The sequence below is a fragment of the Malania oleifera genome, chromosome 13, assembly GCF_029873635.1.
Source record: "Malania oleifera isolate guangnan ecotype guangnan chromosome 13, ASM2987363v1, whole genome shotgun sequence".
NCBI classification, from domain to species: Eukaryota; Viridiplantae; Streptophyta; class Magnoliopsida; order Santalales; family Ximeniaceae; genus Malania; species Malania oleifera.
The window spans coordinates 70,494,089-70,509,660 of record NC_080429.1 but is presented as its reverse complement, the minus strand read 5'-3'; the positions used below and the strand labels follow the sequence as shown (position 1 = coordinate 70,509,660).

The following is a 15,572-nucleotide window of genomic DNA, read 5'->3' as shown; positions in this document are numbered from 1 at the left end:
GGTTTTAGAAAAAGACAGGAAATGGTTTCAAAAATGCCTTTCGTCTGCAGTTTTTCATGCACTGGTAGGTGGCAAGGTTAAATTCTAGTTTAGAGCTTCCAAGAGCCTTAGACAAGGAGATCCCTTTTCCCCGTTCCTTTTCACAATTGTGGTCAATGTTTTTCTTTTTATAATAAACAGATTCATTTATAAAGACAGGAAAAATTACAGAGGAGGATTAAGATATCCTCCTAAAAACAAACAATAACAAAAAGAAAAAAAATACAAACATCAAAGCCCCTTTCCAATCCTTCTGAAGATCTGTCAGCAGACTTCCTCGAACGAAAAAAAACCAAAGAGTGAGACAAAAAGAATCAAGGAAAATCTTTGTGTTCCTTTCAATCCACACAGATCCAAAAAATGCCAAAAAAAAGTTGGTCTCCATAAAGGCATTGCCCTCGTGCTCCAACCAAAGCCTCAGAATTGCAATTGCACAAAAACATTATATGGGAAAGCACTACAGCCTCTTCAAGAACTGAGAACAGAACAACACACAGCTTCCGAGCCAGCCGAAAAAAAAAAAGGAGAAACAAAGAATTCCTAGTATCACTCGCCCACAAACACATGTTACAATATCCGAACTTATGGGCCATTATGGCCTTGCAAGATCTCCTCATCATATCAAATCATTAGTATTAAGCCTATTGACAGCCAGAGTCCATATAAAAGTCCTGATCTTAAAAGGAACTTTAGCCTTCCAAACGAAATGGCTCAAACAGAAAACAAAAGGCTCGACCTTTTCAACAACTAGGCAAGGCAAGATTTTGTAAAGAAATAACCAAAGAGTCCCTAGTCCAAATCCTCGAATCACCCCTCATTCGAGGAATAAAAGAATCCAGCACTTCCCACAACATGATCATATCCCCAATATCCCTCTCTCTAGAGATTTCTAAAAAAATGGAAATCCCAAGAATGAGAGACCACCCCCCTTTTTCAAAGAATTAAAAGCATTAATCAAGGCATCATACAAGAGAGACAATAAGAAACAAAGATTCCAAAGAAACCTCACCCACCCAAACATCTTCCCAAAAATGAACATGATTCCCATTCCCAACACAATAACAAGGAAGAGCAAAGAAGAAATGAGCTACTTTGGAAATAAATTTCCAAGGACTAGCATAAAAACATTGCCACTACCCCTAATATCCCACATGTTCGTATGCAATCCATACTTTATTTTAATAACCATGTGCCATAAGGAGTCGACCTCCAAGAGAATCTCCATAACCATTTACCTACTAGTGAGATGCTTTCAGACACTACGTTCCCAAGGGCTCAAACTACCCTTAGACTCGGTCTTCTAACCTTCTCCCAACTACATGATCCCTCCTCTTTCCCTATACCTAACCACAAAAAATCTCTCATAAACCTCTCAAAGGCAGCATCCCCCTACTGGAGCTCTAAACAAGGATATAAAATAAATGGGAATGTTGGAAAGAACTGCATTAATAAGAGTAATGCGACCCCCTAAAGATAAATAAGCCCTCCCCCAACCTTCAAGTATGCTACCCACTCTCTCCACCACCGGCTCCCAAAAAGTAGAAAATTAGGATTTCCACAAAGCAGCAGACCCAAATAAGTAAGGCGCTGGTGTAAAATAAAACAATGAGCTAAAATACGAACTAATATACAGCTAAAAGGAGCTGTAGTACGAATGCATGAAATGAAATGAAAAGGAAATGAAATGGAAATGAAATGTGAAATGTAAACAATGTAAAAATAGAAAAAGCCACATAAAGTGAAATGCTACGAAATGTCAAAATTAAGAACATGAACAGATGCGAAGTGCAAGATAAATGAGAGACAGAATAACATATTACAGTAGTATCAGTATATATGCTAGTACAACATGACACGTGTTATGAGCGGGGCAAACTCTTCACCTGAGGGCTTGTTGAGAAAGGCGAGTGGCCTAGTAGGTATCAGATGTAGTGGTAGGCTGCATAACGTATTAGAGCAGAGGGAAATTACCTGTATTGTATAGGCGGGTAAATTTCCTTATTCTCAGGAGCCTTTGCAAGTAAACCTTCGTATGAACTATGTGAATACGAGATTACCTTTTCACTTGAAGACTTACTAAGTAAGGTAAGTGCCCTGATATGTTTCAATTGTGATCATTGGTTGCCTAAAGTATCAGAGAAAAAGGGTGCTACTTGTATGGGCGGGTAATCACCCCAATCCTTAGGTATTCTCGTGAGTAAAATATCTTACATGTGTTTGATCAGGCTCAGGAAAGGATTTTAGAAATTATGATAATGATTTGCAAATGATGAATACATTACATATGTTATTTACAAACCTCATGTTGGCCACACGTTGATTTAATATATTATTTCTTCCCTTACTGAAATGTGTCTCACCCGAATACAAATTTATTTTTTTCAGGACTTCCATTTTTGGTTATAGAAAGGAAAAGGGTATAAATTTTATTGATACCTTTGGAATGTATAAGTTTATGTTTTATGTTTTATGTTTTAAGTCCTCTGAGTTGTGAATACTGGAAGTTGTGGATTGTGTTTTGAAGATATGCATATATGTGGATACAGGTGGATGAATGGTTTATTTGGAATGTAGATAAATATAGAAAACTCTGATATTATATTGGTTGAGGATTGTAGTTATGTTTTCCGCTGCGTAATTGTTAATGGAATAACGAGCACAAGAAAATGGATAACGTGGCACCCGGATTCCACTAGGCGGGTTTGGGGCACCACGAAACACGATTTATTCAAGTATAACGCACCGGACCGGGTTTTTGATTTTGGGGTGTTATATTTTGGTATCAGAGAAATAGGTTTTGGATTCTGCAAACTTATGGATGATTTATACCAGAGTATAGGAATCCGTTAGGATGAGAATACTAGATGGATAGATTATGTGTTGAGAAGCATAGGATTTTGTTTTGTAATTTAGAAGCGGAAATACATTGACGATTTCCTGTGATTTTTCTAAAGTAGTCGACGGCTTCAAAAAAGCCACGGTAAACCATCGATAATTTCATTTCTAAGCTGTGAGACTGATCTTTATATGAAAATTTTGGATGTATATTAGATTTAAATTTAATAATTGTGTTGTTAGGGTTATGATTATGGAATTCTTATCTCTTTCCTATCTTATTTTCAGGATGGATCCTAGGGATGGAGATGTAGAGGCTGAAGGCAGAAATGATTCAGAGACTTCCAGTGAAAAGGAAAATGATACCTCCACGATATTGCAGGGTATTGCCCAACAGATCAGGGCAGAAATGAGGAAGGATACTAGAGGGCGAAATTGTCCAGTGGTAGATCGGGGCTGCCTCATCAAGGAGTTCATGAGAATGAACCCTCCAACGTTTGTAGGAGAACCTGATCAAGTGGCTGCAGAGAATTGGGTACAAGAGATAGAGGAGATCATGGTTGTACTCGACAGCACGGACGAGCTAGAGGTCCGTTATGTCGCATTTAAGATGACCGTAGATGCAAAACGCTGGTGGCTTTCAGTGAAACTACTAGATGAGCAGAGGCAGGTAAAAATAGCATTGACCTAGGAGCGATTTAAAAAGCTGTTCTTCGATGGGTATTTTCCCTTATCTACCAGAGAGGAAAAGATTGAAGAGTTTACTAACCTGACCCAGGAAAATATGACCATTGGGGAGTATGCAGCAAAATTTGTAGAGCTATCTCGCTTCGCACCATTTTTTATCCCGAACGAGGTAAAGAAGGCCAGGAAATTTGAGAAAGGCCTGAGACGCAGAATTTATGAACTAGTAGCGGATTTTAGGTCCAGAATTTCTCAAACTTGGTTGATAAGGCTTCGGTGCTAAAAAAGAGCATTCAGGGCAATACGGAGCCTACAGAGCAGAAGAAGAGACCTGTACCATCCAACTTTCAGGCTGAGGTCAGTCAGGGATCGGGAAAGATGCGATAGGCTCGAGACAGGAGACAAGAGATTGGGGTTATCCTGGTTATGAGGGTAATCAGTTTTACTCCGTATGCCAGAAATGTAACAAGAGGCATAGGGGTGAATGCTAGTTTGAGACTCCTACTTGTTTCAGGTGCGGTAAACCGAGGTATACCAAGAAAAATTGTCAGGATTCGTTGCCCATTGTACCTGTACTAAACTAGGACCGGGGAAAACAGCAAGTTCCACTAGGAAGAGGTGGTCCAACACGAGTTTACTCGTTGATGCAGCCTAAGCAAGATAATGCCAGAGGCATAAGTATGAGTTTATTATTAAGATAATAATGATTTAATTTGATTATGAATGATTGAGAAGTTTATATGATGATTTTATTTCATTGTGGATAATGTAAGAATTCTTTTGATATAAATATTGGGATATAGTGAGTTAAGGAATGTCTAAAATGAGGAAATGATTGAGTGGTAAAGAAATTTCGAGGTTCTAAAAGAGGGGAGAAGTAAATGTAACACCCCAAAATCGAAAACCCGGTCCGGTGCGTTATACCTAAACAAACCATGTTTCGTGGCATCCCGAACCCACCTAGTGGAACCCGGGTGCCACGTCATCCATTTTCCTATACCTGTTATTCCATTAACAATTACGCAGCGGAAAGCATAACTACAATCCTCAACCAATATAATATTAGAGTTTTCTACATCTATCTACATTCCAAATAAATCATTCATCTACCTGTATCCACATATATACATATCTTCAAAATACAATCCACAACTTCCAGTATTCACAACTCAGAAGACTTAAAACATAAAACATAAACTTATACATTCCAAAGGTATCAACAAAGTTTATACCCTTTTCCTTTCTATAATCAAAAATGGAGGTCCTGAAAAAAATAAATTTGTATTTGGGTGAGACACATCTCAGTAAGGGAAGAAACAATATATTAAATCAGTGTGTAGCCAACATAAGGTTTGTAAATAACATATGTAATGTATTCATCATTTGCAAATCATTATCATAATTTCTAAAATCCTTTCCTAAGCCTAATTAAACACATGTAAGATATTTTACCCACAAGAATACCTAAGGATTGGGGTGATTACCCGCCCATACAAGTAGTATCCCTCTACTCTGATACTTTAGGCAACCAATGAGCACAACTGAAGCATATCAGGGCACTTACCTTACTCAGTAAGCCCTCAGATGAAAAAGTAATATCGTACTCCCACAGTTCATACAAAGGTTTACCAACAAAGACTCCCAAGAATAAGGAAATTTACCCGCCCATACAATACAAGTAATTTCCCTCTGCTCTAATACGTTATGTAGCTTACCTCTACATCTGATACCTATTAGGGCACTCGCCTTTCTCAGCAAGCCCTCGAGCAAAGAGTTTGCCCCGCCCATAACACGTACCATGTTATATTAGCATATATACTGATACTACCATAATACGTTATTTTGTCTGTCATTTATCTTGCATTTTGCATCAGTTCATGTTATTAATTTTGACATTTCATAGCATTTACCCTTACTTCAACTTTGAAGCATTTCTCGAAAAGCCTAGTTTAGAAATCTGCTCTGCTAGAACACCCTAGCGGTCTCCGTTTGTCGATTCGGGCTGAATCCGAACCGGATTTGAAGAGAGAAGGCATAGAGGACGATTTCTAGAGAGAGAAGACAGAGAAAAATAAGTTTTCTTCACCAAGAAGCTTACCCGAATCCTTTTAGACGCGATTTTGCCACATGGATTCATCGATGAGAAGACAGGCTTCGTCGCCAACCACAGAAGGAACTTCGTCAACGAGAGGGTGCGTTCGTCGACAAAACTTAAAATTTGAATTCCACTCATTCGGGATTTCTTCGTCGACGAGGGACTGAACTTCGTCGACGATTTCTAGAAGAACACTCGTCGACGAGGATGGAACATTCATCGACGAGGTCAGTTGTTCCTTTACTTTTAAATCTTCCTTTTTCCTTTGTTCTTTATTTACCAATTCCATATATCATCTTCCTAATTATTTTAATCATTAAAATTTTCCGGGTCATGTTACACAAACAGATTCCCAAGCATATGATTTTCCAACCCAAACATCTAGTAAATGACTGAAGGTAATGAGCAAGAAAGCCTCCAAAGTTCCTAGATGCCCCATTACTCAAAAATACTAAATAATTTACCCTAATAATCCAAGCAAGAAAATAAAAAGAAATTTATTTTTTTAAATGATCAAAAAACATTACTCTATATGTTAGTTGAATGTGAGTACAATTTATTAAAGTGTATATTATTGTAATTTTTACAAATTATTTCTCTATCATTTGTTTCTCTTAAAAGACATAAAAGACATACTTCTCTTCAAGCCCAAGATTTCTTGTTTGGCACCTTTTTTACTGAAACATTTGTTAACCGTTCTATAGCATACCTCTCTTTGTGTTTAAAGTCATTTTCTAGCTCACCCCTTACCTTCTAACCACTCACAATGCACCCAAGATCTATCACCATTTATAAGCACAATTAAATTCTAGTAATTGTCATTTAACTTATGCTACATATACTAGGCTCAATCAATATTTCAAAAAATTGTATATTTATGTTTTTCATTAATTGTATCTTGCCAATGTTTTATCCAAAATGAGATTCTTCGGTTATTGTTGTCTCAATATTTCCTCATTAATAATAGGGCATTTTTGTGAAACCTGAGTACAACCTTTTGTATACTTAATTTTACTGATCCACAACAACAGAAGAAAGCAAATGCCTTACAAGTGCCCACACACACTGTAGAGATCCGAAGAATTATAATAATTTAATAATAAAAGAAAGGAGAGAAGGATTTTTCAAAAAGGTTTTTAGCAAGATCTCGTTGACGAGTGAAGAAGTGCTCGTCGACGAGAAGGGCCTTCAGTTCGTCGACGAGAACTCATGCCTGGTTGACGAGAAATTATCGAGAGAACTTCTTCTAGAACCTGAAACTCGTCGACAAGATGGCGTTCATCGACGAGACTATTCTTGGACTCGTCGACGAGGAAATGTGACTTGTCGACGAGGCCACGTGGACAAGCAATTCTATAAAAGGTCAAGAACTCATTTTTGGCAAGAGAATCATGCAGGAACTGTCTTTCTCTCTCTAACTTCGTCCCCTCCCCCTTCTCTCTAGAAATCCGGCCCCGTTCTTCGCCGGTTCAAAGATCCGAAGCTGTCACGTTACTCCTGGGAAGATTCTCTAAAATCTGTTAGAGTGATTTGTTGATTAGGCTAACTTGGGCACCATCCCAAAATTTGGGTAAATTGATTATTTAAATATTTATTAAGGTATTTGGTATTTCTGGATTGAGGAAAGGTATTAGATGGATTTATACTAAAGTTTTGTTGGGGGAAATATAAATTTCAGGATGTTGAGCTGGGAACACCACGGGTGTAGTTTTGGAATGATTGGTGAGCTTTTCAATAAGCCAGGTTAAGGTAATAAACTAAGTCAGTATTTCCATGAAATTATTTATTAATTTTCAACTTTTATTTTCAAGGAAATTATGTATGTTATAGAACTGAGTTTGGAAATACTGTTGTTAACAGGAAAATGATTTTAATACAGATTAGCAGGGAATATGATTTTGTGCAGATTATATGAATAGAACAATATTCACTTTTGTGTGGCATAAGTATGAAATTATATAATTTTATGAAATATCAGAATATTATGTTTTCAGAATCAGTATGTTATTACTGTTTTTCGAAAGATATTAAAAACGGTACACGAACTATGTTTAAAGTATGGTATTGAGACAACACAGGGATTTCAAACTATGTACCGGCGTAAGGGCTGTGATTTTACAAGATATGATATGCTAGCATAAGGGCCGTGGTTTTTATATGATATGCTATGTCGGCGTAAGGGTCGTGGTTTTTATGTTTTACTATGCCGGCGTAAGGGTCGTGACTTACAAGATACAAAAATGTCAGCGTAAGGGTCGTGATTTATAGGTTATGATATGCAAAAATTCACGAAAGTATTATTTTGACAAATATTATTGTGAAACAACTATGTATCATTATTTGAAATTTACTAAATGTTATCAGAACTCGGATGGCTTGGTTTAGGCTTTCACAAAACGCAGTACCGTAGCTATATGATCACGATCATGCATATGTTAATGCTACCACATGTCATAAGGGACTGTGGGAGATCGGCAATCAATGTTGTTTTATGATAGTGCAGGTGTCCCTCTGGCATCTGGACCAGGAGGGGCAGACCCATCGGACTTACAGACTTATGTTGATCTAGCGTGGTCAGCCAGCCATTGCTAGGTCCCACCTTCGAGCCGCACAACCTAATCATGTGAGGGTAAAACATGACACCAGCCAGTTATCCATCCAGGGTGTTATTTCATGTACAGTTATATATGATGATTTCATGTATAGAAACTAGGTATGTTATACCATGTTATGTTAAATTATGTTTTAATCGGTTACGATACAGACAGTTTTGCTAGATATGATTTGTGTAATGTTATATGTATAACAGGAAAATACTCATGTTGTCACACACTGATGTTAGTTTATTTCCCTTACTGAGAGGTGTCTCACCCCAACTATATAAACATTTCAGAGAACCCAAATAGAAGAGCGGATATAGCTCCACAGCGTTAGAGGTCGACTGTTCTCCTCTGTCAGACGAGGAAGTTGTTATATTAGGGTCTGATGGATTTTTGGGTTATGACCCTAGGCACTTTTTGGTCATTTTTGGGATGTGTATGTGTATATAACAGTTTTGGTAAAACTCTGGTATTGTGTTGGTTGGATGATTTAATATATATAAGATTTTATGTTTTCCGCTGCTTAGGTATCAGAGTTGTATTTCAGGTATATTTCTGGTACCCAGGGGTCCAAGTGGATTATGTTTTATTAGTTGAACAGGATATCAGGACTATTATATTAAATGTTATTATGAAAAAAAAAATTATGGTAAATTAGGCAGGTTGTTACACGCACACTTGTGTACACACAAAAATATGTGCTAATTATAAGTCCTAATTGTTATTCTTATGAACAAGTGAACGACGCTCGAGAAAATAAATTTCATACAAAAACACATGAATTTCAATGGTGTAGGAAAATAAATGTATTCGAAGTTGTTAATATGCATACATATATTTCCTCACACATTTAAACTTCCGATTATTTTTTTATTAACAAAGAAAATTTAATTATTAGAAAAAGCAACGCATCAAAAGGATGCCAAGTACAGTAAGAACAACAAATAACAAAAGATACATCAATAAAAGAAGAAAATCAAGGAAATAAAGAATAACAAACATGTCCCTCCTAGGCATCGCACTATGCAAATTAGAGATCATGGACATCTAGTTATCCAAGACAATCTGCATAGAAGAAACCATCCACTCAAAAACCTTCTATTACTTTCTTTCCAAACCATTCAAAATATAGCAAGGGGATAGGAGAAAGAGCCTTCTTTTTGGTCTTGTAGGAACAAATCCTTTTCCAAAGCCCAAATTGCACCCTCAACCGAACTACCATGACCCATTTCTACTTGATCATGGAAATGATAGGCTCCAGATATTCCTAGTCCAAGGACAGAGGAGAAGGATGTGGTTCACTGATTATGTTTCTTCAAGGCACGTATAACACCTATTCACAATAGTCAAGCCCTTCTTTTTTTTTAGGAGATTATCTAAGGTGAGGATCCTCCCCAGTGCAACCTCCCAAGCGAAAAAAGCAACTTTCGAAGGGGCTGCTATTTTCCAAACAAGCTTCCAAGGACATTTAAACTTCGTGTATACTACTGCATAAACTCATATACATTTAGTGACAATCCATTTTATAGAGTATATTTAGAAGGGCAATATGACGTAATAAAAAAAATGCTAGGCTTTCAAAATATTAACAAAGGAGCACACAAATACGAGAGAAAAATACAAAAACTCTTCAATGAAGTTTAGAGAGAGAGACAGGGAGGGAGGGGGAGAGATAGAAAGAAAAATATATAAAGTAAAGAACAAAGACTCGGCTGTGAACTACAAGGAAGAAGGAAGCTAGAAGTGTAGCAATGAATTTGCTTGCATGTGGATACAAAGCTCCACAATTGAACTTGGCAAAGATATTGATTGATTCCCGCTTAAACAATCAAGAAGGCTCAAAAAAACTGTTTTTATCAATGGTGCATGCGCCATGTTTCCTTGTCTTGTAAAAATAGTACAGTTTCTCAAATCCTAAGACTTATTTTACTTTGCAATTCTTTATTGGAGCATAACTTCATCAAAAACTACATAATTTATTTGAGAAGGTAAGGCTGAGTATGCTCATAACCACCTGATCTGCCCACACAATGTGCAGCTCTACTAAAAAACTTTACCAAAGAGACAGATAGAGTCGGAGGAAGGGAAGACTGAACAATGAAAGAAGAGAGAAAGGGGTTATAGACAAGTAAGATACACATATGAAAGTATTTTACCAACCAAAACATTCCGAAAGCAACATCAGCAGGCTCAGAAAACACCTTACAACGACTTTCATCATTCTACTGCCAACCAACTGGGAGCAGCTGTAATTCCGGCCTTTTTGTCATCATTGCCAGCCAAAACATTGCTAGCCCGTTTATCATATAACAATCTTGAATAACACACATGCAGCATATTGGAAAAAAACTAGACATTATAATGCAATAAGGGAAATGAAAAAAAAAAAAGGTCAACAGAACCATTACCTCCCATCAAATAATGCATCAAAAACAAAAAGAATCTAGATGATGATCTGGGTTGTGCTCATCCATCTTAATCCAAAGTGGATCCTTAGGCACATTCACATCATTCCTAACTTTCTTAGCATTCTGGTCCTCAACATAGGGCAGCAGTAACAGCGACAGGAGCACTGTAGGCGCACCCTACCAGCCACTCGGGTTGGCACAATAAAGAGGGAAATTCAAAGGAACCATCATGGAATTACCCTAATTGCAAGAACTGCGACCAGAAGAAGAGTAGTAGGGTGGAGGAGGGGGAGGACATGCTGCATAGAAATTGTGAGTTGGGTTTGGGTATGGAGGTGGAGGAGACAAAGAGTACGGGGCGTTGGCCGCAAAAACATAAATATGAGGAGGTGGAGGGAGAGTGGTAGGTTCAAAGTTGAAGTAAGCAAAAGATGCAAGATGAGGAGGCAGTACCGGTGGGTGGCTTTGAAGATAATTGTCGTTTCTCCTTCTACTGCTCCATGAGATCCCCATTTTCAGTAATCTCTGTAATTCTAGCTTTAAACAGGGAAATTTCGGACAAAGAGAGAAGAGGATCCGAGGAGGAGGAGGAAAAGAAGATTGAAGACGAAGGAAAGTTGAAGAATAGTTAGTCCCGTAGTTTGAAAGCAAGCCGCTGAAATACACCACTGATGACCCAACCATAACCAAACCTGGACTGACCTACGTGAATCTTCTAGCACTTGCAATAATTTTGAAAACGAATTCGATAAATTGTTTTGCTCGTAAACTAAACCAAGCACCGTACCCAAGAGAGATGCAATTTATTGCAGAACCATTTAGCAATATCAAGCTGAAAACATTGATTTTAGAGCTTTATTAGAAACAAGAAAGAGAGCCATTTGAAAGCTGAAACTGAAACAAACTTGTAAATCACTGTTGAAGCAGAATGGGCAGTGGAGGAATACCAGTGCCCTTTGTCCACCTTGGGACGCTGTGCTCGACTATGACGCCGATCAGATTCACTTTCTGATTGAGACAAGGCAAAGCGTCCTTGATTTGAAGAAACTTGTAATCATCTCTCATCCCCATTTTTGTTCCTTGAAACCCTAGAGGGTTGCGGCGAGCCGCTTGCGAGTTGGAAAGTTGGAATGAGTTGGAAGTTAAGGGACACTGAATTTATAGCTTTTTTTCTCAAATATTAAATAATAAAAATGTAAATAATAAATTGGTATAGAATTTTTTTTTTTTTTACTATAGAGAATTAAATTTATATTTTAAATTTTAAAAATCATCTAAATTTGCATTTCTTAACAAACTAAAATTTTTAAATAATTTGTTATAATTTCTTTTTTAATTATCAAAAAACTTAAAGTTGAAACATAAAAAAAATATTTATAATTAAATTAATTTTATGCACACTTAAGATTTATATGCATTAGCATAAGTGACCTGCAATTCACGAGTAGGCATATATATGTGTTTCAATAAGATAATATTAGAATTTAACACATTATTTTATATCATTTATTCAACATAATTGAGAAATTATTGATAAATTTATATGGATAATATAATATTTATAAAAAGTACATGCAATACATAAAATTTTAAAAATATTATAGAGATGCACATATGATATAAATTTATTTGCGACAAACCAATTTAAATGTAAAATTAATTGAGAAAAATAGAATACATATATAGATCATAATAATATTGAACAATGATTTAAAATGTAAAATTTGAGTAAATTTTGAACAGTTTATTTTATAATCTATGGAAATTTGAACACTTATTAAATTACACACATTTAATTGTAATATTTTGCTATTTGAACTTTTTGATAGAAATTAGGTGAGAAAAATTATATTATATTGTATATAAGATTTTAAAAATAATTCTAATCACTTTCCTAATTTATATATATATATATATATATAATGATTGTAAATAGAAATATAACATGATATATATATATATAATAATAAAATTAAAATTAATTCTATAATTTCAATGGTTGTAAAATAAATTAAATATAAATAAATTAGGAACTAATAATTTAGATTGATTTTGTAATGTAAAAGCATTGAGAAAGAAAATGATAGAAAATAGTTGAGTTGAGACATATTTAAAAATTTTATTCTAGTAGAATTCATTCATGTTGGAATTTTTAAATTTTGTCTCATAAGAGAACAGTGTTCAATGAATAATAATAACATTGAGTCAAATGGAGAGAGAGAGAGAGAGGAGTCAAAAAAAATCTCTAACCCTCAAGCTTTTAAATTTTTTTCCTTTTAACTTCCTCCCTCTTTAATTATGTTTTAACACTTTTTAACACTTCATCAACTCTTTTAGAATGTGTATCACAATAAAATGTAATAAAATGGATGAAAATTTAATATTTAAAAAATAATTTTTAATAAAATATCGAAGCTTGTTCAATTACAAAATTTTTTAAATTTTTTGAGTAATTATAAAAGAATATTATCTTTTTTATTTTCCAACACTTGTATAGAAAAATCCAAAATATCTTCTATCATTTTTCAACATTCTAACATAATATTCAAAATTGAAAAAATTGGGTGCATTTTTGTAATTATTCAAAAAGAAATTTTAATTTTTTTTTTTGTGTAAAGTAAGCATTTGTATTTTAAAATTTTTTCTTTTCCTCCTTAAATATTGAGCATCAAATCAACTATATTTGCCATGATAGAGGACTATAAAAATATTAAAAATAAGTATTTGCAATTATAGATATGAAAACTAGTGTTACAAATTTTGAATAAATAAAATTTAAAACAAGAAAATTATACATTAAATTAATATAATATATTAATTAATTCATCAAATTGCCAAAAATAAAAATATGCTAAATGATAGTAGAATTATGAATTTATATTTTTTTATGAAGTTAATTTCATCCTTTTTTTTTTTTTTAGATTACGCACCGGATATTCACGTGTTTGTTTTACAGTGCACATTAATTTATAGTTTGTTTATGAAGTTAGTCTCATCCCTGGCTTAGGTAGGGTTACCTTTGCACCAAGCAAGGAAAGGAAAGAAAAGAAAAGTTTAAAAAAATATTACTAGGCCCACGTGCCTATCTAAAGAGGGGGGAAAAAGTTGATGTTAAAAGAAATTAGTGAGATGTGCATAGACGCCTCTGCATATAGAGGGGGAAAATGAAATGTAAAAAGATCAGTGGACCCATGCGGGCCCCCTCCTCTACTATAAAAGAGATTGAAGCAAAAGAAAGAGGATAAAAACTTTTTAAAAAAAATAAATAAATAAAAATTTGAATGTAAAAAAAAATAAACAAAAAAAAAAAGGTGTGCATAGACTGCCACCTGTGGGTTGGTGCTATGGTTCAGGATATATATATATATATATAAGATAAAAAGAGGGAAAAAAAAAACTAAAGAACATTAGTAAACTTAAAAGAAAAAATAAAAATAAAAAAATTCCTAGATGCTACATTTGGGTGTATGGATTTTAGGTCTTGAATTTGGATTTGAGTAGATTTAGTTAAATTTAATATAATTTATTTTTATTCAAATTCAAATTCAATACAAATCCAAGTTCAAGACATCTCTTTGAAAATTGGCAGTTTGTGTAATGGAGTAATTGCTGCTCAAGCTCAAGCTTATATAAAAGAAATATTCAATTTCATTTAATGCATAGAAAAGCTAAATCAAGTAATGGTTACTTGATCATACACTTGCAAATAATCATGCCTTTTTTTCTTTTTGTCTTTTTTTTCTCTTTCTCTGCAAACTCAAGGCTCTCCGATTTTGCACAAATCCTTTTTTGTTCAATCATCCTCTTCCCTCAATGGTTAGTGGAGGTCAATTCACATCAAGAGCATAGTCCCTATCAACGAACTTTGAGATTATTGAAAGTTTTGTCTTGATTTCACCTATTTAAGGAGAAATGGGGTATTTATTAAACACCCATCTTCCTCTTCTTTCAATTTCTACGTTCTTGTAGTACAATATTATATTCCTTGAAGATAGAACTATTTTTTTTTTATTACATAGGAACTCCAGCCATCAACAAGTCCTTCGGACCCCCTGATGAGGCACCAAACCTACGGATCAGCGTCCCTAGGTCTTACTGATCAAGTAAAGTCCAGAATACGGATACTACTTCCGTGCATCAGTTTGACGTTTAGCCAACCCAACCCCTGGGACATATCTCTATTACCATCCAATAGAACTATTGGTTGGAAGTGTTATTGAAAGATGTTTTGCATTGAATTTTCTTTCGAATAACTTATGATTTTTTAATTGGTTCAATTTCTTTATTTTAGTTGTTATTATTATTTAAATTGTCAGTAGTATATAAAGTTTCTTTTTAAGTTAGTTGTTTGAAGTTTTGTTGTGTTTGTAGTGAATAGAGTTAGTGATGATGTATTAATTGTGTTAAGTACAGTCTATATGATGGCTGAGTCATGAGTCAAAATTCAAATTTCATGAATCGTGCCTTATGAATTGAGTCATAAGATTTGGTATAGAACTTAAAAAATTATTTCCAAATGACCTGCACATATGTACAACAAATAAAACAATAAAACACACTAAACAAAATATGGATTGATCATGTTGTTAAAAAGAACAGTACTTGTTTTTTTTAACCAAGTTTTGTATGTTTGAATTACACTATGATATATTTGACTCAAACATATATTCATATAAAAGGAAAAGCTAGTCGACGTATGTCATGATCTAATCATTCCACCTCTAACAAGTAATCAAGCCAAGCTAGTTTTCTATGAACTATGGCACATATGTGTTATATGATGCGTCTTCTTTGAAAATTAAAAAGATATCTAGAAACCATCTTATATTCATAGACAAAATAAAATAAAACTCTAAATTATTTATCAATTACTAATGTTTAATATGCATCATTTTTTATCGTTCCATTCCC

The 15,572-nt window shown here is 34.6% G+C and overlaps 1 protein-coding gene and 1 non-coding gene across 17 annotated transcripts in view; both read right to left on the bottom strand.

Moving 5' to 3' along the window:
- LOC131146860 (protection of telomeres protein 1a-like) overlaps positions 1–11,799 on the bottom strand; it is a 129,397-nt gene extending 117,598 nt beyond the window's left edge. For 6 of the 16 annotated variants that reach the window (XR_009134483.1, XM_058096687.1, XM_058096681.1 and 3 more), the window contains exon 1: positions 11,609–11,788. Coding sequence is in view for 15 of the 16 variants with exons in the window: in XM_058096687.1 (XP_057952670.1) it covers positions 11,609–11,732 (124 nt within the window). In the remaining variant the exon portion in view is untranslated. Of the gene's footprint in view, positions 1–11,608 lie in introns of all 16 variants that reach the window. The other 10 variants (XM_058096685.1, XM_058096684.1, XM_058096678.1 and 7 more) reach the window with 3 other exon arrangements.
- On the bottom strand, positions 10,439–10,531 carry LOC131147053 (small nucleolar RNA snoR113). Its single transcript, XR_009134583.1, has one exon. It is a non-coding gene; the product is annotated as a small nucleolar RNA snoR113 (small nucleolar RNA).
- Positions 11,800–15,572: the final 3,773 nt, after the last annotated feature.